Source organism: Eriocheir sinensis, chromosome 26 (assembly GCF_024679095.1).
Source record: "Eriocheir sinensis breed Jianghai 21 chromosome 26, ASM2467909v1, whole genome shotgun sequence".
Classification (NCBI taxonomy): domain Eukaryota; kingdom Metazoa; phylum Arthropoda; class Malacostraca; order Decapoda; family Varunidae; genus Eriocheir; species Eriocheir sinensis.
The window spans coordinates 12,742,781-12,768,099 of NC_066534.1; the positions used below are offsets into that span (position 1 = coordinate 12,742,781).

Below are 25,319 nucleotides of genomic sequence, written 5' to 3' on the forward strand. Positions count from 1 at the left end.
ACAGATATTTCAAAGACTCAATTGTCTGGTTCTTTGGTTAGCAATAATTTTATCCCTCTTGGGGTATCATCTCCAATTATCTTTTTTTTGTTCATGTTCTGCAAAAAGCTCTGGTGTTCAGTTGGCAATGTTGTCAACATTTATTCAGGTGCATCTTAAGAATTGTTTTTTGCTTTGTTGTTTTTGAGCACTCGGTGACAGTCAGCCAGCCAGCGACTGTATTGTTGAGAGCTGCCTTAAAGGGCTTTGCCGGGATTTTACAAGTACTATTCCTGCCAAATAATAGTTTAACATTCTGGGATACTGAATAGATTAGAAAAACTATTAAGGATCATTTAAAACTTTGGAATTCATCCCTTAGTATAAATATATGGGATGAAAATAGTAAAATAAAAGAAACAAGATAATTTTATTATTTTCCAAATTTAATATAAAAACTTTTTTCTCAAAATTAATGAGTTGCTCATTTCCGGCACAGACTCACAGTTGTCTTAATGGAGGAGGAGCTTGGACGTATAACTGGCACCTGATTGGCTTGTGGACTACAGATTTTGACCAATCAGGGGACAGTGAGACACATTTATATGGCTTTTCCAAAAGTGATTGGCTGACCCAGGTTTCAACCAATCACATTTGAAAGTTACGTTCTCACAGAAGCAAATACTGACAGTATGGTTCATTTATACATGCATTAGTCTTGGGTTTGTTTAAAGCAGACCAAGAAAACCTACTTACAAAGTTTTCACTGAGTACATCTCTGACCTCTGGATGCAACCCCAATCATACTCGACCACTAAACGGCATCAAGATGATTGTTTAGAACACGCACACCAGGGGATATTTGAGCCCACAGACAGAATTAGGATGTTTGCTGTTACTCCCTCAGGGAAACCTAGTCCTTGAATAGCAAGTATTTTTTTGTCAGTTTAAATTTCTAGAAAATTACATATAAAAAATAAATAGTGTACACAAAATTATCAAGGCTCTATTGTTCCCCCAATTTTTTAACAAATAGAAACAAAGTTTGTGCATTTAAGCTTTTACAGATTATAGTGTCTAATATCATATTGAATAAAAAGCTTTCTTTACAGGATAAAGTATCACAGATACTTGTATTATGCACCAACACTACTCAACAAATGGAAGAATCTGAGTGCTTGAATTACTTTTACTGAAACTGATCAGCCTTATCACAGTTGCCAATCAATTAATGAGCTAATAATAAACAAGATAGATAGTGGCAACCTGCATTGCTCTGTAGGAAAGAGTTTTCCACAGATTGTTTAAAGTTGTGTAAATGCAGGAGTTGCTGTTAATTTTACCCTGAATCACTCAGTCTCTTCACCTACAAACATATCTGAAGTGAATGTAGGTAAATGGGAGTAAAGGATAACAGCTGAATGGTCATGAATAGATGATAGTCTGGTCCATTCCCTACCTCAGATCCTACATTTCCTTGTATACAGTAATAGCTAGTGACAGCCACTGTTCTTTTTGCTTGTATGATGCAGAGAAGTGAGTTTACCTCCATCTTTAACAGTCTTTAAACAATGCATCTGATATGGGAATCATACAACTGCACCAGTTGGACACGGTAATGCCTAAATGTCAAACTTGATTTTTTGTTTTGATTGCCATCTGCTTTTGGTGCACAGTCTAGCCCAATTTGAACCCTCTTCAGCCAACTCAATACACTGACTCTCCTATGTGCTGAAAAGTGGCTACAAAAAAATGAAGATGTGAAGATGAGGAAAAGCTAAGAGACTATGTAGATGAGCTAAGTCTATGATGAAGGTGAAGTCTGTCTGTACTTACACACATGCACTCTAAGAACATTTGATGCACTCATTCTGATTCAGAATCATTTACGTCCTAACAAAACCTGCTTTACAGATATTAATACACAGTAAATGTAGCAAACAACCAATATTTCTGGACAAGTAACACAAGATAATGCACTGGATTCATGACGGACACAAACGTCTCAGTCTGAATGAGAGATTTTTGTAGTTAACATGATCTTAACAGCCACCATCATAAACCATTAATCACTGAAAATGAAGTATCATGGTGGCTCGCAAGACACGAAGAAGCCATGGATTGGGTAATTCACCAGTTTCAGGGATTTCAATCATTATCTTGTGATTTCAACATTCTGTAGCAAAATTTCAGCCCCTGTACATTGATTTAACACTGAAATGAAAAGGTTTGCATGATATATTAACACTGCTTGACTGATGCTGTCACTTCATGTGACTGAAAATCTGGAACTGGCTTCATCTGACATCCCTAAACCTGAAGCATTACAGCTTAACAGAGAACCTACACTCCTAAGTTGATACTTGGTAGAAGAGCAAAACATCACTAACTCTAAAATCCAGTAGTCACATTTTTCAAGTGTCAAAAATGTGTCCTACTGTACTACCATTGTGGGTGTAGTGCTCATTGCAGCAAGTAATCGAGGCAGAGTTCCTGAGCCCTTCTGGAAACAGCATTTTTGAAAATAGCACCCTGGACAATTTTGTTTCCTCAGCACCCTAGTTATTTTCCTTATAGTACTTTTTATCTTAATCTATATTATCAGTTGTACTTTTCAGGTAAATTCAAAATTTCTACAGTCTGGAAATTTACTAGTTATATTGTTAATTTATGCTCATAATCGTATTAGGCTAGGTTAGGGTGACCAGTAAGATTCTAATAGGGTTGGGATGAATATGGCATTAATTTAAGGTCCAAATTAATATTAATTTCTATATTTTGATTTGGGAAAGGCAAAGGGTGTTTCTTTTGGATTAGTATTGGCTTCTGGGGTAAAATGCAGGTCCACTGAAGATAAGGTTCCTAAGCAAGTGTACAAAGGGTAGTCATGCCTGATTACTTTTACATAATAGAAAAAATAATGTACCACAGAATTTTAGCAGCATATTTGTTCACATCAATGTAAAAAAATACTTTAGTATTTGAAAATTTGGGTGATATGACATTTTGAAAAATTAAATTTTTTAAAAATTAGGCAATGCATATACTTTCTATTCATGGAATACAAAATTGAAGATAGTAAAAATATAATGTACTCAGTCTTCACTAACTTGAGTATACAAAACTTTCTTCTTTGTTATGTCTTTGGCATAATTACCCCCATTCCATCCTGCTGGAGTCTCACTAACGTCATCCATCTAAATTGCACATTTCACAGGAGCGTTTCACAAACCCATTTTCTATGTAGGCTGCACCTTTACTTTTAAAATGTAAACTAACTGGTTTATACACAACCTTCCATGTGTAAGGGCAGGGATATTGATATAAGATTACACTTCATAGCAGTATTAATAACATTACAGTTATAATAACATTTTCAGTAGTTTTCTACTTGTAAGGACGGCATACCAGCTCATTAAATTAACAAGAATTCATATAAAAATATGATCAGAAGACATCGCACTGTTCCTTGTGTTTAAATTCCCCTCTCCTCAGTCCCGCAGGAGCACCTTGAGAATAGTGTAGGAAACAGAGACTTGACCGTAAGCAAGGCACGGGGAGTTCGTTGCCTGCCAGAATGTGGCTTGCGCAGTGTCTGAGCAACAGTGCAATGTAGCCCTTTTTACTCTTTAATATTATATATAAAAAAATTATATAGCAAAAACATTTTACACATACATGTAGGTATATGTATATGAAACAGTCAATACGCACACCATTTTCATTATATTTGAAGGTTTTATAAAATGTGTTAATAAAAATGGCTACAATGCCCATACTGCTGCCCTTCACATCTAAAGTGCATCATTATACACTCACATTGCACTAGTGGAGTGCTACACGGCACATTCACTGGTGGCCTGAACCATAGACACGTCAAGTGGCTGAAAGTGGGCCCTGGGTGGCAGTGTGAAGCTGCTGCCACAGCATCAACAGTCTCTCACTCACAGCCTGCAGGTACATAGTGTAGAGTCCATCCACCACCCCCAGAGGGCTCACAACCTTCTTGCGCCAACATTTTACCTCGGTAATATGGCACCCGGGAGGTGGCTGAGGCTCAGTATCCAGAAACATCCCAGATCTCAGCCAGGAAGGGTGGGAGTCTTTTGTTCTTGAATGTGAGGGAGAAGCACATCTCTGAGTTAATATTTCCAAGGGTCCGCAACTCTGTGAGGATATTAAGCAACTTCGCAAACACCATGTGAGACCGAGGCAGTCGTCGATTCTCTACATAAGACTTCAATGCTTCAAGGTAGATTTCCTGAAGTTTTTCCACCTTTTTGAGTTCTTTTAGGTTTGGCCTCTCTGTAAAGAAGATAAAACTTCATGAATAACATTAATTAATGATAATTTAAAAAAAAAATGGTGGTATGGGAGTTTTGCACCATATTATTTAAACAACTTGATACAACAGATAAATTATATTAAACATTTAGTAAATTAGCATGCCAACATTTTCACAAATAAATACTGATGGGGCAATTATAATATGAATAATGGCTGTCCAGTTTACACTGATTTTATTTGTGATACATGAACCTATGGCATCCTAAAGCCATTAGAGTTTGAAACAGTCCACAGAAATAAATTTCAATGAATAGAAACTTGAATAGAGCCTTTCAGCAAATCTGACTACAGTGTGGCCCTGTGACTAGTTTTTCTGACTAGCGATTTCAAGTCAAGCGATAGAAAAAAAAACATTCCTGAGTTTCAGAACTAACAAGCAAAGCAGCAGCACTAGTGAAAATATCCCCATTGGCTGGGAGGAATGAGTGGTGCGTCACAATGGCCCAAGGATTCGTTACAGTGGGTGTTGTTAGCCATGAAACATTGTGCAATGTTACATAATGGAGCTAATAAGCTGTTACAAGATGGCTTCGTTAGTGAGATGCCCTGCCAAGCTGTGTTTGGGGGGTTGTGTGGGCGGGGTGGCAGGCGAGTTTGTAAACCAAGCAAGTGACGTAGTTTAGTGTGGCCAATGTCACCTCGTTGTGCATCTCTTTAACTACTACAAATGTTTCATTCAACCATGATTGCTATTTCTGGTAAATGGTCACCTGTAAGAGCTGCTGAGGGACTATTGTGAGGGAGCTGCTGTGTAGGATGCCATTTTGTTGTGTTCTGCTTATCCATTACCCTGTTTGGCTCCCCCCACCCCCCTCCCGACCCGTGGGGAGTTGTGCGCCTAAAAAGTGTACTGAACACAGGTGTGTGATGCTGCCCCTGTTGCTCTGCTCAGCTCTGTTAACCCTGAGAACTCTACTGAGTTCAGTGATCATGACCTGCTGGCATCAGTGCATTCAGTTCATTCATCTGTCACACAACTCCTTGAAGGTTGGAAGGGGGAGCCTAATTGGTCAGTGGATTTGCTGAGCACAATAATTTAGCATCCCACACAGCAATCATAGTTGAATAATACATTTGCAGAAGTAAGAAGATGTAGAAGAGGTGACACTGGCCACACTCATATCTGCTTCATTTACAAACTCCTACCCTGTGACTGCACAATCCCCCAAATGACTACTTGGTGGGGCCTTTGGCTAACACCACCACACTGGTACAACTTATTAGCACCATTGCTTTACATTGCACAACACTGTGTCTAACAGGTCAACTGCAATACACGAGGAGTGAATTGCCAAGGGGTCTGCTGCAAGTCTGGCTGCCTGTGGAGGGGGCAGTGATGATAGTGGTGGTGGTGGTGCAGGCTCTTGGTAAGCCAATGCACTTCCAACTTCTTTTTTCAGTATAGAGCACATTCAAAGCATTTAATGGCAAGTTTTTGTTGCCTTTCCTTTTATTTATATATATATATCTATATATATATATATATATATATATATATATATATATATATATATATATATATATATATATATATATATATATGTAACTAGGTGTAGTTTTTATAAGCAGGTGAAGTATGGCAAAAGTAGGCAACTTATGTTTTTTTTTTTTTTTTTTTTTTTTTTTTTTACTACAGTTTGCCCCAAACTAGCAACATTTTCTTCAGTCTTATTATCGCTAGACACAGGGCCCCACTGTATACTGAATAAGGGATCTCTCAAGCCTACAAATACTATCTTGAACCTTCACATCTTTATCAATAAACTCACCTGAGAAAATAGCTATGGCAGCTAGTAGTGCATACTCTGCGTTGTCCACCTTCATTTTACAAAGGCTACGGCAGAAACGGAAGAGTACCTCTGCTGAATCTCCCAAGCCAGCTAGTGCATAGGAGGCTTGTGTGTAGGGGAAGCTGTTTCCAAACACAATGCAATCTGTCTTGGAATCATAACGCCGGGCTGCTCGAAGCATCATTACCTCTGATGAACAAGCCTGCAAAGCAAGATGACACTAATTACAAGGTGCACATTTTTTTAGTCAACATCAATGTACAAAGGAATTCATGGATATATGACAACTTAAAATGCTTATTTTTTCAGAAATTTTGATTGAAAAGTTATGTGCTGCATTAAATTCAAGAAGAGTTCTATTACCATGCCAAACATGTAAAGAGTCAATAGGCTGAGAGTTTCATAGCAATAAATGGGCACACTCAACTCAAGGAGAAAACTACCCATTTTTGAAAATGCAATCAGGGAAACCACCACCGTACGCAATACAGATGAACACTACAGTACATAGAAATTATTCCTGCCATGTCTAGTAATTGGAACATATTCCAAAAAAATATAACAATTGTGGATATTGTACATAAATATATATATATTTTTATACACCCTGTCCTGTAAGAGAACCACACCAACTATAAAATCTTTCATTATTACTGACGGTAAAATGCAATTTTTGAACTTATGAACACGAATAGTCTGAATATTTACCATCACTGATATTAGTCAAATACAGCACATGTTCTCCAAATATTTATATCTATTGATACCAGCTCAAAAGAATTTCCCCAACAAAACCACAACAGTCTTGCTTTTTCAGTCTTTACCTTCAACCCTTCCATGTTATAATGCCCTTCCAACACAAATTTTGTCTAACACCTTTTATAACTTTCCTCACTATTTTGAGGATGGTTATTTGTATCTGCCTTACCCTTATACACCTTTTCTGTCATCTTGTTTTCTCTCATTCTCCCTAAGGGACCCTAACACCTTCCGCTTCATCATCCACCCCAGGGATGCCACCACCCTTTTTTCATGGATGGATCTTCCCTTCCATTTGCACTTCCCCTTCTTTACTTCCATGTTTGTATGGGATCATATGAAGATATTTAATTTGTTCTGCCCTACATTTATTTATTTACTCAACTTTATTCATGTGAATATTGAAACTTCCATGGGCATATCCTATTTAAACATCACTTGAAGAATAAATCAATAAATATTATGGCAGGAGTTTAACTGAGCAAACAAATTTGAAACACAACAAACTAATACATGGTGTTTGTCATTTACTGGCTATCTACAAACAATGAGCAGCAAAGAGGAGGACAAGACAAAAGACTTGAAAGTTGTTTTCAGCACTGTATGATAGATATCTTTGATGAATTCTTGGGTCAAGGACTTTATTAGTGTAATATTAAACAGTCAAGTTTTGACCAGAAAATGAAAGCCACCTGTAATATTTAAATTTATATGTTGAATTCCATAATATGACAAGTAATACTGTCAACATGCTTGTAGATTTGTATCACAGGTTTACGAAAGGAATCCACGAGTTTCCTTTACAAAACAGAACTGTATTTGGTACATAAATGTGTTATAGTGTGCACTTTCTTATATTTATTACTTTCTTGTGTAAATTAACATCACATGTTAATGAATTTTATAAACCATAAGTGCTGAACAGTTGCATAGTACTAGTGCATATTGTCATGAAGAGATATTGTATGAAGAGATGCAATGGATCCTACATGGTATGAAGTGTGTCATGCAAGTGTGTCAGTCCCTGAACTTGTGGATAATGACAAACCTTACTGTTTACTCAAGTCAGTAGAAGGCATTCCTACATCTCATAGTATCTACAACCTTATGATAACTTACCTTCTAGCTGGTGCTATCTCTACTCTGTAAATACCTTTAGCAGTGTTATCTGATCCTCTCTGAGTAGTGTGTCAAAGCCGGGCAGGCGCTTGGAGAACTCTACGATCAGCTGGACTGTGAGGATGGTCATGTCTGTGATGTGTTTAAACTTGGCATCCGAGTCGTCATCACTTATTTCGTAATCCTAGAAGGAGTCAAAGGAACCACTGACTTACAAAGCAGTCAAGTCCATGACTCCTGTAATCTTCAGGAGACATAGTTAAGGGAAAGCTATACTCCAGTAGTGCTGGGGCCTGTGATGATTCCTTAAATTTTTTTATTTTAACGGGGAAAAATGTTTCTCCTTAGTCACTCGGTATTACAGGCAATCAATTGTCCTGGCCACCAACACTACTAGCTGAATGACTTTCACCTTTGTAGTCCTGCCACCACGGGAAGTTCCGACGTTCATCTGAAATGGAGACTTCTTGGTCATGTCCTTTGGAACACATAACCAAGGGGTTCTGGGATCACACAAACCAAGAAGTCTCCCTAAGCAAAAATCATGATGAGTCTTGCTGAAAGAAAATTGCTCATCAATCCACCATTTTCATTTGCTGGACTGTGTACCTTGAGCAGGGTAATCTGGTCTTCTCGTTGAAGTGTGGCGAAACCTGGTAGTTGCTTGGAGAATTCCACTATGAGCTGAACTGTGAGGATCGTCATCTCGGTTATGTGCCTGAATCTCATGTCACTTGTATCTTCACCATCGAAGTTAAACTGAAGGAAGGAAACAGAAGCCACTTGGTGAGGAAATGACCGAAAATGATTCACAAGAAGTAAGGGAACACTCATGGTTAGAGTGTTCAGACATATTGTATCTACGTCCAGTGTGTATTTACAGGTCAGGTCAGTCCAAGAAACAAGGCTAATAAACTGAAACAGCTGGTGTATTGAATTCATCTCTATAAGTAGTCGACAAATCTAAGCAGACATGGTTCCTTTATTCAAAACTGTGATGGATCTCTCCATATCAGACTAAAGCACAGGACTTCATTCAATGTCTAGAGTCAATAAGTTCTGGTCTAATAAGTTCATATATGTACAAATAAGGCCTCTTTTAATCCATGAATGAAAAGCAGAATAAAATTCAACCTGCATAGATTAAATATGTTGAACTCTCCCACCACAGCACACCCATACTTTTACTAATATTTCAAGACTAACTTTCAAACAATATTTTTCATAAAAAATATTCAGCTAACATCAAAGTAGTGATCAAAATGTATATCCTAATAAACTGTAATCTGATGTTCAGAACATCACAGTAAGAAAATATTTAGCCTCACTTTAATACTGGCTCATCACTTGGTAAGTTATGCGTGTTTTGACGAAAAAATCTTTGCCATCATCTACAGCTACATTTGCATTATATGAAACTTGAAACAAGCCTCATGGTGCTGTGCAACCATATAGTAATCAAATGTTACTTTCAATGTGGCTTCTGGTTTCTTCAAATTATTGAGAAGGACAACTAAAAAAGAATCCACAAAAGTCTACTTATCCGCACTAATGGTTATAAATGTGCCTTTTTTCAGTTCATGCCATTCTTTTCAATTAACCTTTATTGCTGCAATAATGCTAATACCTAGACTGCATGATTTTTTAAAATCTCCAAGCAACAGGCAACTTTTCATGTAGAAGACAAGCAAGCATGCAACTTTTCACTTCAATCTGCAGCAAGAAATTACTCTGACAGTAATCCATTTTATGATGGTAATAAGAATGGAGCTGTGGAGGAAAGCTCTTCTTACAATATATTGTAATTTGCAATGACATATTTTAGCTGGATTTTCTGATCTTTAAAACACAATTAGTGTGGTCATGATCATGAAATGGAAAACTACTACCATTGGACAAGTCAGTCCTGTGGCTGATACGAGGAAGAATAATAACGAGATAAATGCACACTTTCTTTGTGCGTCAACCCTCCCTTGAACACCAGCCAGGCATCAGCGCTGGAACAGTGGGTGCTATCTCTTCTCATACCTTTACTGATTTCTGTTGGTTGGGTTTGCTCTGAATGCTTTCTGCTCATGTATGAAGAATACTGTTAACTGACTTTGCATTAAACTTTTTTTTTATTTCAACATACATTTTGAAAAAAAAAAGTCTTCAATGACCACAAGGTATCATCCAAACTACTGAAGGCATATGACAATGAAAGAAAAGCTGATTTTTCTTCATGGGTGTCTTTTTAACATGCAAATATGAAAAACAACTAAACTGTGTTATGACAACTGTTAATAGGAACCAATAAACTAAATTTAAATTGAGATCCTATTTGACAGTATCTTTACGCCATGATATGTTAAATGCTTCAGTTTATTAACCAGGTTAAAGATCAAAGTTCACAATGTCATGCACGGGGAGGGAAAGCAGAGGGCATGCAAGAGTCCCAATCACCAAAAGAGATCAAGTAATAGGAAAGACAAAATACAGAACAGTATTTGCTGTTTGCATGTTAGATATGTTTGTCGACAGTTCAAATGTTTGTAAGTGATGGTGTGTCTACGTGTGGTGGTTAATGTTGGGTACCTATGTTATAGTGGCGCTGCACACATGCACATCTTCACAGTACATAATGAAATCCATCTGAAAAGAAGGGATCAGTTTTTGCTCCTTAAGAAAATTCACAAAACTTGAGCAACAACTGAGAAATTTAGTGCTCTGGAAACAGCAACATATTTATAGGCAATAACAACCAATTAGTATATCATAATGATGCACGTAGGGCACAAAATTCTAATAATTACAATTTCTATTGAAAATATTAATTAACTTATAACACAAATCTTCAGAAGCCTTGGTTTAAGTATCAATGCAGCAACAATAAATACTGACAAAATGGCATGAACAAAATATTCAGAAGATCCGGAATGAGACAGGTTCATGCACAAAAATGATCGTGATGACCTAATGTCCTTCAGGGGAAACTCTAGGTGGACACCTTTACTGTCTACACAGCTTGCTCAAAGCCTTACTGGGTGATACTTATTCTCAGCACACTACATGTATCATCTGAGCCATGACAACGCATGATTTTCCTCTCAGGTCAACGTACAGAAATTCAAATGAGGTAATGTCTCATAAATTGGCAAATTATTTAAACAAAAATAATTGCTATTAGTACTCCATATTTACATTTTTTTTTTCAGTAAATTGGAATATTTGTCATTTAAGCTTTTGCAAACTGAGGTTGGTGCCTATTACTCTAAGCCACTGAAAGTAGAATGTTCTATATAAATAAGTTGATATAGAAGCTTCTTAGATTTATATTTTGTTTCTATATCCTTACAAATATGTCCTGTTTTTAAAAGATTTTGTTTGTGTTGACAATGAATTGCAAACATTATCCATTATTGAGGTGTTTGTGTCCATCCTTCAATAAAGGGCTTCCTTTCTTTTCTTGCTTTCAGGTCTCATTTTCTTCCTTCCAGGCCTCATTTGGTGGTTTATCTCATTAAGTATCAAAGGAATGGTGTCATCCCATGTTCAGGTAATGACTTTTCTCTGGGCCAATTGTTGTGTGTCTTCTCACAACTGTACTGCATTTCCATTCATGCTCAATATTATTCTTTTTCTAACCAGCATGCTGCATGAAATATAAAGCTGATCATAGGGCTGGAGAGCAACACATCATGCTTGGCTTTGCATTAAAAGCTGCAAAAGTGTCATGGTTGAGGATGGTTGGTTTTGGAGGAGAGCTAAACTTTGATCACATCTGTTTTGTTCACCTCTCATTCAGGCACAATTATTGGCTAACATCAATCGCATTGCTATTACTTTCAGGCTGCAAGACACTAGGAAAAGTCATGTGGATAGACAAGATGTATGGGTCATATATTTATATTATATGATAAATCACTAGGCTTTCATTTATTTACTTATTTATTTGTATGTTTCTGTCCACTGAATGGTATATACTATGGAATAGGTTTTGGCTGGAATCCTTCACTGTAATTTGTATTAAAAAAGCAAGTCAGTAATTCATGAAGTAGCTCACCTAGAGTTCCCCCTTCAATATAAATAAACGTATTTAATGAGTCAAGTAAAATGTAATGGCACCTTTGAAAAATAGTCACAATAAAGTAAGGTTTTTTTGTGTATGTGAATATATATATGAATATTATTCAAGCTGCAGTCTTTTATTTTTTTTTCCCCCCCAGGTAATATCATCCTTCATGCCGACTCAAAGTTTAGTTTTGATACCTTTATCAGCAGGGTTGACATATTACCTATAGCTATTTGGGAGTTACTATAATAAAGCTAACATATATTTGCTATGCATTGTAAACATTTCAAGTGTTCAGTATGCTGCAGGTATAAAAGTTTAGCAGCTAATATGGCCATATCAAATTTAAAGAGCAGGCATGTGGCAAAACTTAATACAGGTCTCCCTCAATTTATAGACGAGTTACATTCCTGAAGATGGATCATAAATTGCAATATTGTAAACAATTCCTGTATATAATGGGCTCAATGTAGATGCATTCTTGGGTCTGCCTAAGCTCATGAAAACACAAAGACTTATAATGTCTTAAAGTAACTGAAAATAACTTACAAAGACTTAGTGATTACAGTGACTTAAAATTACTTAAAAATTACCAAAAAATACTTTAAATGCTTTGTTGAAATTATATTTTGGTCTTGGTCTTAGTCTGGTCACCCTCTCTCAAGATCTCCAAGCTTGTAGGCTGTATGGCTTCATCTAAATGAGCCATAGGTCACTTAATGTCCTTTATTTCTGAAGGGATTGATTTGCAAACTTTCAATTTGTTGAATGTTGAGCTGATATGATGGACTTTTTTTTCTTCAAAGTTCTCGTAACATTGAAAATGGGGTTCACTTGGTTAAAGAAAACCTTATTGTAGAACAACTGAATATTCTACAGCTGTATGAAGCATTAGTGTTAAGAGCACTGATACTTTGGAATAACTATTGAAAATACAAATACTTTGCTTTCTGATGTCCATTTGCGCTTGATGAGAATCTAACGAAACGGTAAATAACTTTCCTTTGCCTCCCTCATTTCATTAGTGATTCACACTAGTTTGAACATTTATATCTGACTGTTTACTGACACAAACAAGTTTTGTTGTTGTATAGAGTGCCATGCTTGTCACTGCATACTTTTAAAAGGCAATGCAGAAAAATCTCCCCAACTAATTATATTATCATCCTTATTTCATAATTTTCCTATCACTGATACATCATGTGGGTACTTATTCAATTTTGTGTATGTATGATGCAGATTTTTAGTGTAAAAACCTGAAAACAGCAGGTTTTCTTTATCTATCCACAACTCTGTTAGCTTTCTTTGTGTGGTTGGAACAGGGGAGCTCCCATCAGAATATTATTAATAATAATAACTGGTTTATTCACTTATGGCAGCCATTAGGCTGAAAATTTATATATCATAAATACATTTTAAGCAAACGTTGGTAACAAAACAAGTACAGAAAGAAACGGGGGGTTTTAACTGTAACATGATGTCTCGTATTACCCTGGGATATGATCAAAATCATTTACATTACTTCTGAACAGAGGCATGTAGCTATTATCATCTTGACTAAAAGCTACATTTGAAGAATTGAAAGATGTCAACGTGTGGGAAAGATAAGCCTGCATATAAGAAACATTCCTATAATTTATATATGAGTGCAGACATTAACTTTGAGGATAAGAATTGCTTTAAACAAATTGATTTTCCTTAACTATGTCTGCGTCATCTGTGTCTGTCTTGCTGTCTCTCTCCCTCTCTCCTTGACTTCTCACTTGCAAGTATGCAATAAAAATTAGGTGATGCCATTACAAAAGAAAGTGGATGCACTTACTCTGATCTTCTTTATATCCGCTTCAGTTGGCTGTTCAAACTCTTCTTGGTAGTAGACTAGAGTATTGATCAGCTCCTCCTGCTCCCGCGTGAGTGGCTTGGTGGTTGTCCGCTGCATGGCTGACATCTGGGGGCAAGAATCATGCAGTTAAGAAATGGAAGTCTTTGGAAGGAGATACAGACTTGCTCAACCATGTATTAGACTTGCAGTACCACCAAATTTAGTTGCCAACAATCATGTAGTTTTGTAAAATAAAAAAAAGCCTCAATGTATATTTTACAATTTGTAGATCAAACCCTCTGTGTAATTTTTTTGGCAATACTACTAATGCCTATATCAGTTTAAAAGTTAGTCCTGAAATTTAAAGCTTTTGGGTTTATAAATTTATTGGTCTTTTTATCAATCAAAGTATAAGAAATAATTTTGGTGGTAACCTGACATGGTACAGCAGAATATAATCTATGAGGCTTATACATACAAGACCTGATTTGGAACTTCATATGAGTATAAAACTTGACACTAATAACACCAATCCTATTCCACACTTATAAAAGAGACTCCCTTCTGGGGTGTTGACAAGCCCACCTCTGTCACCCTTTTCAATCTAGTCTCCCTTCAAGGTGAGATGCACTGTTAGGCGCACCCTTTCCTGAAACACACCTTCGTCTTACAACAATCAGACACATTGAACTCCATTTTCCAACCTACATATGACTCTAGTGAATAGAATTTTCAGTAGCTTGTGAAAAAATATCCATATACTAAATCAATCTCAAAGCAAAATATTCCATTTTTCTGCTTATCTTTTTTTTATTTTTTTTATCATAAATCAACCATATTATGATCGTACTAGAGGTTTCCCCATTCCACAGTTTTTTTTATTTTTTTATTTTAACGCTCCTTATAATTAGTTCTTCATTTGCATTGTACTTCATCAGTACTTGTATAATGTGTATATGTATAAAGCATCAGTGTTTGGAAGAGCAGATAAAATGTACTATTTATTTTTTCATGTGTAAAGTATGTTTAAGGAAGTCATGAATATCAGTGGGATAAATCCACCATGACCCAGCAACAAACTGCTTAGCCTGAATACAACAATTACAAATCCCATTATATTCAAGCCTGTCATGATGAACAGTTATGTATGTGAAGGCATAGGTAAACTATATACATGGCTTAAAATGCGCTCTGCATAAATAACTTGTTGATATGAAACTCGGACAGAGTGATCAGTCATCTGAAATATTTAGCTTTCTGACATGTTTACTTAGTTTCATACATCAGTCCCCTGAGATGTACCGTGTGCTTGCATCAACATGAATGAATGATTGTTCCATGATGGCCTGAAAGAAATGGTAAAGATCACAGGATTTTCCTTCTCAATAAATGAATTGCCAATATTCAAACAATTTTGGAGTCGGGGTCAAATATTACTTACAGGAGACTGAACGTTGCTAGAGCTGTCAACAAGATTTTTGAACTGCATAGCACACGCAGTTGATGGACCTTTGGATTTACACTGAAATAAAGTAATTTTGTAAATGCCGATTTTTAAACGTAGCACATTAATTTTGAGAATACCAATCACACCTGATCATTTTGTCTTTTGGTTAAATAAATAATAACAAGTGGGTTGAAAATCCTGGATGAATTAATGCTTTATTCATTGTCGAAGTTTCCTATTTGGATATGGCTGCCACACTCTCACCATGATGCACCTATGTCAAGTTTGTAAAATAAAAAAAAAAATAAAAAAAAAGCATCACTCTTGCATCTTTGATAAATATATACTTACATATCTCTAACTGATTTTCATTTTTACACACACAAACACACATCGGTTGAGTAAGAAGGATTTACAGGATGAGGAGGGAAGTAGTGCAGGATGTGTTGAATACAGAGAATAATGAGCTGCCAAGGGTATTTACATAATGAAAGAATGGCACAGATTATGATTTGGGAAATAAATTTATGGCAGTAGTATCACATAGTCTGAGTGTCAAGTGTTTGGGTAAAGCAACATGAAGACTGAAGAAGGTGTTGCGTGGCCATCTACAAATGGGCGATCATATTCATTGCTAGATAGATACAGATAGACAAAAAATAGGCAGAGCACTTACAGATGACAGAAATAGTTACTAAAAAAGGAAAAAGTACGCTGTAGAATGACAAGTATGTTGAAAGTAAAATTTGAACCGACAAGAATTATAAAGATGTAGGGAAAATGGATGAAAGGAATTGAAGTATGAAAAACCACCATTCTTGCTTACATCTTTACTCACTGGACTAATGGGGCCAGCCTTGTCCTCGGCTATAGGGGACCCTAGGCTCGGGTAATCCTTTTTGTCCTTGTCTCGTGCCTTTTTCTGTTCTCTCTTCACCTGGCACTGAGACTCGGGCACAACACCTGGGGATCAGTAATAAGATGTTAGGTTTGCAAGGTTTACGTCTTAGCAATATGCCTACTGCCATACTTTGTTTATGATTTTTTTTATTATTTTTTATATTATTATTACAGCAGAGGAGACAGTGCAAGGGCATAAAAAAAGAAAACAATGAAAAAAAAAAAAAAAAAAGCCGGCTACTTACTGCTACTTACTAAGATAAAATAGTTTACAAATTAAGATTTACGATGTAGGAACCATCTCAGCATGTTCCAGACACTGATTTACCTGACATTAAATTGATCAATCTACAACACAAAAAAAAAATGTATGTGAATCTTTGTCTGAAGTACAAAACAAGATCTTTAAATATCCATCAAATGTGAACCTCAATTTGACAGTAAGTATGCAGTGAGGGGTAAGTTGCGTCATATTCAATAGCTCAGTTTTCCGCATCCACTTACATTCTGGCCGCATGCCCACGTTGAGACACTTTTTGAGGCGACACTCTTGACACTTGCGCCGCATGTACATATCCATCTCACAGTTGTTGCCATATTTACACTGGTACACGGCATTCTTCGTGATGGATCTCCGGAAGAAACCTGAAGGAAAAGACAACACTCAGTAATACCTGTGGGGTTTGATCGAGAGCTCGTTGAAAAAAATGAAAAAATGGACAAAGCACATTTCTAAACGGACCTTTGCTCTCTCCCAATGGAGTAAGTAGACCTTTATCAGGGAGTTCCAACTGATTGTCTAATAGAGAGGCTGCCGCATTTTCCCAACGGCTACCTGGCGAGTTATTTCACCTGTTACGTGTCTTCCAGCACGCGAGATAGCTGGCTCTGATGGTTTGATTGTTTAGGTTTATTTATTGCTTGACTTACTTCCTGACATTAGACACAGGGAATTGGAGGAAAATGTTATTCGTGTGTGTGTGTGTGTGTGTGTGTGTGTGTTCCCTCTCGTCTGAGTGGCCTAAGTAGGGCAGACGGACACGTACGCACGGCTACCCATGAAAAGTTGCGTGGCGCTCCACCTACGCTCCTGTTTTGTTGAGTTATGAGGAATGTAAACGGTGACACAGGAAACACTCTCCTTACTTATCCCTTCAGCTTGGCTTTTTATTCTATATGTTGCCTTTATTACGTATCATAGGTGCAGTGGTTAGCGTGACTAGCTATGAATCCGCGGACCGTAGTTCGAATCCCGACCCGGGCAGTCGGCGTGCAGCTTACCCAGCTGTTCATTCTCCCTTGCGGGCTAGTCGATAAATGAGTACCTGGGGAAATGTGAGGAAGATAAACTGTGGTACCCCAGATGTTACACCGGCCCTGTGTCCCGGGAAAAAAGGGTTCATACCCACCACAGGCTCGAGGGGCCAATGCGACGGAAATGAGCACCGTAGCCAGGCGCAGTTATAGCGTATTCCTCCAACTTCACCTATAATTACATTTTACGGCAAATTGTTGATATTCATTGCCTTGTTTTCACGTTTGAGTCTTTTACGGAATATGCTGTTTCATCTTCACTCAATACAACAAAAAACTACTACGGTACTACAACAACAACAACAACAACTACAACTACTACTACTACGTAATAATAATAATAATAATAATAATAATAATAATAATAATAATAATAATAATAAAATAATGATAACATTAGTGATAGTGTGTTCTCGGCGTCAGATTTCGTCATGCATACAAAGCAGGACATTGACATTACGGAATAAACACGCAGATCGGTAAATGAATAAAGCATACACGAGAGAATGCCAAGAAATGAGTAGAATGAGGTCAACCACACCGATAGCAAGTGTTTGTGTCGGGATTTTATCTAAACACAAGGGTGCATATTGGCTAATCAGAGTCGTGCTTCATTTATCGTCCTCCCCGTGTCGGCGCAGCGCTATCGCCACCTTATCGCCTCCAATCGGCTGCCTATACCCTGAGTGGCGTGAGATAGGCCGGGCCAGAGGGGGTCTCGGCCCTTAATAACGAACCCCAGACGTACCCATAGACAGCTGATCACTGGGCCACAGAATCGACCCTCCAGGTGCATATTTACACCGCCACATCAATATCTACTGCTGTTGTTACACCTCCTCATCGCCTTTTTCCCTTCCATACTCCTCCTCCTCCTCCTCCTTTTCATCTTTCCTTTATGCTTCTCTATCATCTTTTTCCCTTCCCTACCTTCTCCTCCTATTCCTCCTTATCTTTCCACTTGTTACCCTCTACCTCTATGTTCTTCTATCATCTTTTTCACGTCAAACTTCCCTCTTTTCCTCCTCCTTTTCATCTTTCCACCTTTCACCATCTACTTTAATGTTCCTCAATCATCTTTTTCCCTCCTCCTCCTCCTCCTACTACTACTACTACTACTACTACAGGAGCTTCTGTATGTACCTTTGCATCCTTCGCAGGTGAGGGCGTTGTAGTGGTAGCCCGATGCCCTGTCGCCGCACACCAGACACAACTCCTCCTGCTGGCGCGGGATGGGGCCTTTCTTCTTCTTCAGGTCGCCGTAGGAGTCGGCACCGTAGTTACTCAGCGATGAGGGCGGCGACATGTCATCTCGCCCTGGGGACACAAGAGGAAAGGAGTCAGCGCGAGAGGAATGCTGAGGATGATGATAATGATGATGATACAGAGTGGCTAATTGCTGAATGGACTGGCTGGCTTGAATTAGTTTTTGTTTACGAGGAAGGGAACTTTACTACGTTCCTTGGGTATCATATGAAGAATGTTAATATAAGGATGATGGTGATGATGGTATGGAGTGACCGACAGAGTTACGGACTGCGTGAATAACTGCTTGATTTGGGTTAATGGAAAACGAAAATCTAGCACATGACCATTTTGCAGATGATTTTGAAGTGAGTCATAGGTAGAGGGAAAACAAATCAAGTGGTCTAGGAAAAAAATCATGTTTTATGAGGTTGATGAGCTTCGCGAACCCTCATCATTTCCTCTTTCCCAAGGACTTTGTTCTTTTCCCCTCCTGGTGGGTGTAGGAAGGCTATCGAGGCCGTTTGAACATCAGGAAATGGATAGTTCATGAAAATACTCGTTTTGTGCGTGGGGCAAAAAAGTGGTATATACTCGTACATAATATAATTAATGACAAACAGATTTCGCGGGAACACACACACACACACACACACACACACACACACACACACACACACACACACACACACACATTTATTCAAGTGAAACTACCAACAACCTGCTCAGATACCCTAAAATGTGGTGCAATATCAAAGAAGATTGGCCGCTCGTGACGCTTCTGCAGGCCCCGGCTAAGCATTGCAATACGATTATGAAGGCGACGTTGCGCAATCAGTCCTTCCCCGTGCTTGGCTGTTCCAGGACAAAGGAAGGAGGCGTATCTGATGCAGCGGCCACATTCGCAGCAGATGGCGAGATCGGTCTGAGCCAACTCCCGTCCCTTAAGGCCCCTAGCATCCACGACCACAGAGTTATATACAGTGGCAGTAGCAAACATAACTATGTGATGTTAAATTTCTCTCTGTCTCGCCATCCGTCATCCTAAGATGGCCGCCAGTTGCTTCAAAATCCAGGCTCTGGGAACCCTCTATGTATATAATTCTGTGATCCACGACCAAGGCTTGAGTTGTGTGCCGCTCGAGATACAATGTAAATAAGAACAAACATGCTACGCTCTGCCAAGATACAAGGCGTCATGGCTACCAGGTGCAATTGAGGTAACGTAACAATGCATCAGATTCTACTTGCTCAACGTTGCTTAGTATTCGACAGGAGAGAGACAAGACAGCGTTACTCTCTCTACATGACTTCCAATACGACTGACGAGTACTCATGGACACCTTACTCCCTCGCTACACCAGGAAATGATTAGCTTTAAAAATGACAGTAGCGAAAAGAAAAAGAGGTTAAAGTAGAAATTAAGTGAAGGGCCACAAAGAAGAAATCATAAACACCTCAGCCCTTCGCTATACCAGAAAATAAGTACCTATGAAAATGACTCTGTAGAGGTAAAAAAAACTATAGTAATGAAGTAAAGAGGGGTACAGAGGAGAGAGTAGACATTGCAACGCCCTTGAAGAAACGCAGACACACACACACCTACACCACGTCTCCAGGCAACAAGAGCTTACTCACTCACTACATGCAAAACAGAACACCAGGATAGCCGGGCGGGCAGGCCATAACCCGGGAGCCCAGCGGGAGGGGGCAGTGAAAACCCCTCGACCAACACGCCCACCCCGCGTTATATGGTCAGGAGAGAAGGAGCGTAAGCCACGAGGAACAGAAACAGCGGTGCGCATACGCTTTTGACTCCGGACACCTGCTTCCACACCTGCCAATTATCTCCAGGCCACCTGTGACCTTGTCTGCCTTTGGTGGTGTTGGGGTCAAAAGCCTCCACAACGCGGGTCTTCTTCCCTCAACACGGAACGACAAAACGGCGGTACTCTCTCTCTCTCTCTCTCTCTCTCTCTCTCTCTCTCTCTCTCTCTCTCTCTCTCTCTCTCTCTCTCTCTCTCTCTCTCTCTCTCTCTCTCTCTCTCTCGCAGACGCACACAACTTTCCTAGGTGACAAACAAGGACACAAGCAATTCACGGCTTACACGTCAGGAAGATCCCATGCGATCATGAGCGCACTCCTAATAAACACAAGCTGAGAGTGCAGGGTGATGCCATCCGGCCGTCTGCGAGTAAACGGTACATAAATATCTGGCAGTCAGCAAGGAGGAACTTTGCTATTTATAACTTAATGAACTTTTCTCGGTTTTAAGAATGAATGTCTTCCAGAAATGAACACGTTACTAGGTCGCTCATGAAGAAAAAATAATAAAGTCGGCAGTACAAACGAGGAACGATAAGAGAGAGAGAGAGAGAGAGAGAGAGAGAGAGAGAGAGAGAGAGAGAGAGAGAGAGAGAGAGAGAGAGTCTGTGCATGAGTATTAGATTAATGATCAGATTAATGAATGCGCAGTGACGTCGGAGCTGCCGCGATTAACATAACAATGAGCGGCGTCCATCCCTCGCCTCTTTGGGTCAGCGCCGCGACACCCCCGGCCCCTGCCCCTGCCCCGGCCCTTCAGTCCTGCCGCTAAGCATACTTACACACGCATTACAAGCCTCTTATTATCATTCGTGTGGCCGTCTGTCTGTGTGTGCGCCCGTAAGTACCTTGCCGAGAGTCGAGCGGTTAGCTAAACACGCCTTGATTGTTCTTGTAAGTCGAAGCTTTGACTGATGATGGTGGTGCATATTCTTGTTCTTGCCGTCAGTTATCGTACACAGGCAAGGTTTCTTAGTTTGTCTTTTTTAACGCACACAGATTATCGTACAGCGGCGAGGTTCCTCAGTTGTCATTTTAGCGCAGACAGACAGACTCGGCGTTTAGTATAAGGTAATGGTGGAGTTTTATGAGCTTTAATAAGAAGACGTAGGACCATATGAATAGTCCAGCTTATCCCCGCCTTAAGTACTGCTCGCAACCGTTGAATCAAAGTAAAATATCGATAAATGATACTAAATGAGAGAGAGAGAGAGAGAGAGAGAGAGAGAGAGAGAGAGAGAGACGTCACAATGTAAGCAGTAGACAGCCTCCCTCCACACCTGAGGCCACACATCTGCGTCGCCACACACCTGTTACTGCGCGTATAGTACACCGACACGTGTGCTCCCCCCCTCCCCCCCCCCTTCTCCCCCCTCTATAGATGTATGAAGTGAGATCAAGGGGTTAATTATAGTGAACGAGCATCCCTATAGTCTCTCTCTCTCTCTCTCTCTCTCTCTCTCTCTCTCTCTCTCTCTCTCTCTCTCTCTCTCTCTCTCTCTCTCTCTCTCTCTCTCTCTCTCTCTCGTTTTACGCGCTAATAATTTTTCTTAAGACGCTGCGTAGAGGAAGTTTCGCGTAAGGCTGCGTAGAGGAAGTTTCGCGAAAGGCTGCGTAGAAGTAGTTTCGCGTAAGGCTGCGTAGAGGAAGTTTCGCGTAGGTCTGCGTAGAGGAAGGTTCGCGTAGGTCTGAGTAAAGGAAGTTTCGCGTAAGGTTGCGTAGAGGTAGTTTCGCGTAAGGCTGCGTAGAGGAAGTTTCGCGTAAGGCTGCGTAGAGGAAGTTTCGCGTAAGGCTGCGTAGAGGAAGTTTCGCGTAGGTCTGCGTAGAGGAAGTTTCGCGTAAGACTGCGTAGAGGAAGTTTCGCGTAAGGTTGCGTAGAGGAAGTTTCGCGTAAGGCTGCGTAGAGGAAGTTTCGCGTAAGGCTGCGTAGAGGAAGTTTCGCGTAAGGTTGCGTAGAGGTAGTTTCGCGTAAGGCTGCGTAGAGGAAGTTTCGCGTAAGGCTGCGTAGAGGAAGTTTCGCGTAGGTCTGCGTAGAGGAAGTTTCGCGTATGTCTGAGTAGAGGGAGTTTCGCGTAAGACTGCGTAGAGGAAGTTTCGCGTATTTTAAGAATGATTATATATAGATATTTTTAAGTCGAGGGATTTTACTCGCGTTAACATCAGCAAAACGTGTAAGGAACTGGTTAGGTTGGATTGTTATTTTTTCTTTACACCGCGTTGTGGCAAATCAAAGCGCGTGATTTAAACTAGCGCAGAATGAGGTATCTGTTTTCTATTATTTTCTATTTTATTTTATTTCATCTGTTCAGTTCTATTCTACTGTTTTTCATTCTAAATATATTGGATTTTATTTTATTTTATTTTATTATTTTATTTTTTACGTCGCGTTCTTGCAAACCAATGCTGATTTAAACTCGCGCAGAATGAAGTATCTGTAACTCTCAAGGGCCGTATTCCTAGACATTTCGTCGACCAAGTTAACATATTTGACAAGGCTTTCGTAGGAGTTTTGAGCATTTCCAGTAGCAGTTTTTTTACCCTGGTGGTAGTTTGACCCTTCTTCTGCACCGTGACTTTAAAGAAACACTCATTAGAAACCGATTGATCCCTCTTTGACCTTTAGAAATAGTTGATGTGAGAAGCGAAAGTGTCTAATCATACCGACCTCGTAGTGTTAGAAACGACTGACATCACAGCCACGTACAAAGCTCCTGCTAGCGTGGTTCTCATTTGTTTATTGTTACTGCTGCTGATGATGATGATGATGTTTTATTTATCTATTTATTTATTTATTTATATTTTTATTTTTATTTTTTTTATATTTTTTTTACGTCTTGGCCTATTGCGCCGGTAGGCTTCTTCCCGGTGGATCCTGATGGTCGGTCTAAGGTTTCTTCCCGGTGGGTCCTGATGGTCGGCCCAGCCCGTTCTGGCGCAGGCGAGTGTTTATAGTGGCGCCATCTTGCATTGGCTCATGCTGCCCTCCCGGAGCTCTCTTTAATCCTAGAATCTAGAGTCCGGGTTCATAGGTGGTCTTCTGGACAGCATGTGGGTAGTTTTAAGCCACTCGGCGGCGGCTGAAAAATCCCAACTTGGTGGCACCGGTCGGGGATTGAACTCGCGTCCTCCTGAACGCGGCGCCGTCTTGCTATCTGTTCAGCCACCGCCTACCTTCATGGCACTCTACCGCAACTTGGGAAGATCGTGGACTCGTCAGAAAACCACGGAAATATGAGAACCACGCCAGCGGAAATCGTGGTTTGACTGAAGATCCACGGAAAACTTGCCCAGTGTAATAGCCCCTTTACGCTTTTCCATCAACAGGTGAAAAATAAATACGTCGAGGTATAAAAAATGAACTGAAGACATTCTTATTCAGACTTATTTTTTTACCTCCGTCAATTTTTTTTTTACATAACGAACAATAACGGTGCGTATACGAATCGTAGAACAAACATTACTCCTTTCCCAGCTACTTCGTTACGCAACCATTACCGGCCTAAACCATGTATTTCTATTTTTTTTCTTCTTGTTTCTCCATCCCTCAGAAAACGACGCTTCATAGCCACAAAACGAGACTGCATAACGTCACTCTCGGCCTTCCTCAGTCTCGTCCTCCTGTGTCTCATCGTCTTGGCCGTTCACTCTTTTGTACGGTGAGTCATATAAAGTTTGTCTCAGGGTTATCACAACATAATTCATATCAAGCGGCGGTGTTTGAGACGTTCTTGTGTGTTGTACTATCCTGATGTTTAGCTTACTCCATTCTTCTTCTCCAAATCTTCAATTCTTCTCCTCTCTCCCCCTCCTTCAGCTCATTACCATCCCCATCTTTTTCATACTTTTTCCTCCTGCTCTTCATTACCATACCTATCTACTTCTAACCACCATTATCATCATCATCTACTCCTACTTGCCATCATTTTGTTCCTGTTCCTTTACCAATCCTCCTCTTCACCATCATCATACCAATCCCTATCACCACCACCATCATTATCATCCTTATCTATATCTACGAGGTTTACGGGCGGGGACGGGGCTGGAGCTGGGAGGTGGAAAGGGCGGTAGTGGGCGGGGAGTTGGAGTCAGGTCACGTGCAACACTCCGGTATACGCACAGCAACACCTGCGCGGTCGGGCGGTGGCTGGTTGGATCTTCCGCGGCCCCGGCGAGGCTGGTAAAAAAGGGGCCCATATTAGGGTCAACCTGGCCTTTTTTTTTTCTCTCCCCCTCTTTCCCTCTCCTTCCCTCCTTCTTTTGGGTTGTTGCCGGGAAGCGTAATCCATCTTGCCCTTTCTCTTATCATATTCATTCTTGGCGTAACCATTATTATTTTTCTTTTTATTTTCGTCTTATTATATTTCCCTCCTCGTCGTCCTCCTCCTACACTTAATATTCCTCTTTCCCTCCCATTTCCTTTTCCTCTTCCTCTACGTCATCCTCTTCCTCCTCCTCCTCCTCGCTCTGTAGAACGACGTGCATTCACTGTTGACTTACTCTAAATATTGTTAGGTCACCGCCGCTAACCGCCACTATGCAAATACCGTACTTTTGTGTGCTATGGCTTAATTAGTCTGTCTGTGTGTCTATCTGTGTATCCATCTACCGCCCTGTGTATCTGTCTGCCGCCCTGTGTCTGTCTACCGCCCTGTGTATCTGTCTGCCGCCCTGTGTGTCTGTCTACCGCCCTGTGTATCTCCTGCCGTGGCGAGGTGCAG

At 39.8% G+C, this 25,319-nt stretch overlaps 1 protein-coding gene across 9 annotated transcripts in view; it reads right to left on the reverse strand.

Annotated features, from left to right (window-relative positions):
* Nucleotides 1-392: 392 nt before the first annotated feature.
* LOC127003779 (ecdysone receptor-like) overlaps nucleotides 393-25,319 on the reverse strand; it is a 48,194-nt gene continuing 23,267 nt past the window's right edge. For 2 of the 9 annotated variants that reach the window (XM_050870798.1, XM_050870807.1), the window contains exons 2-9: nucleotides 18,675-18,848; nucleotides 16,722-16,862; nucleotides 16,144-16,280; nucleotides 15,312-15,392; nucleotides 13,871-13,996; nucleotides 8,604-8,753; nucleotides 6,096-6,318; nucleotides 393-4,284 (exon numbers count right to left, since the gene is read on the reverse strand). In XM_050870798.1, coding sequence (XP_050726755.1) covers nucleotides 4,037-4,284; nucleotides 6,096-6,318; nucleotides 8,604-8,753; nucleotides 13,871-13,996; nucleotides 15,312-15,392; nucleotides 16,144-16,280; nucleotides 16,722-16,862; nucleotides 18,675-18,848 — 1,280 coding nt within the window. In that variant the 3' untranslated portion in view covers nucleotides 393-4,036. Of the gene's footprint in view, nucleotides 4,285-6,095; nucleotides 6,319-8,028; nucleotides 8,179-8,603; nucleotides 8,754-13,870; nucleotides 13,997-15,311; nucleotides 15,393-16,143; nucleotides 16,281-16,721; nucleotides 16,863-18,674; nucleotides 18,849-25,319 lie in introns of all 9 variants that reach the window. The other 7 variants (XM_050870801.1, XM_050870799.1, XM_050870800.1 and 4 more) reach the window with 7 other exon arrangements.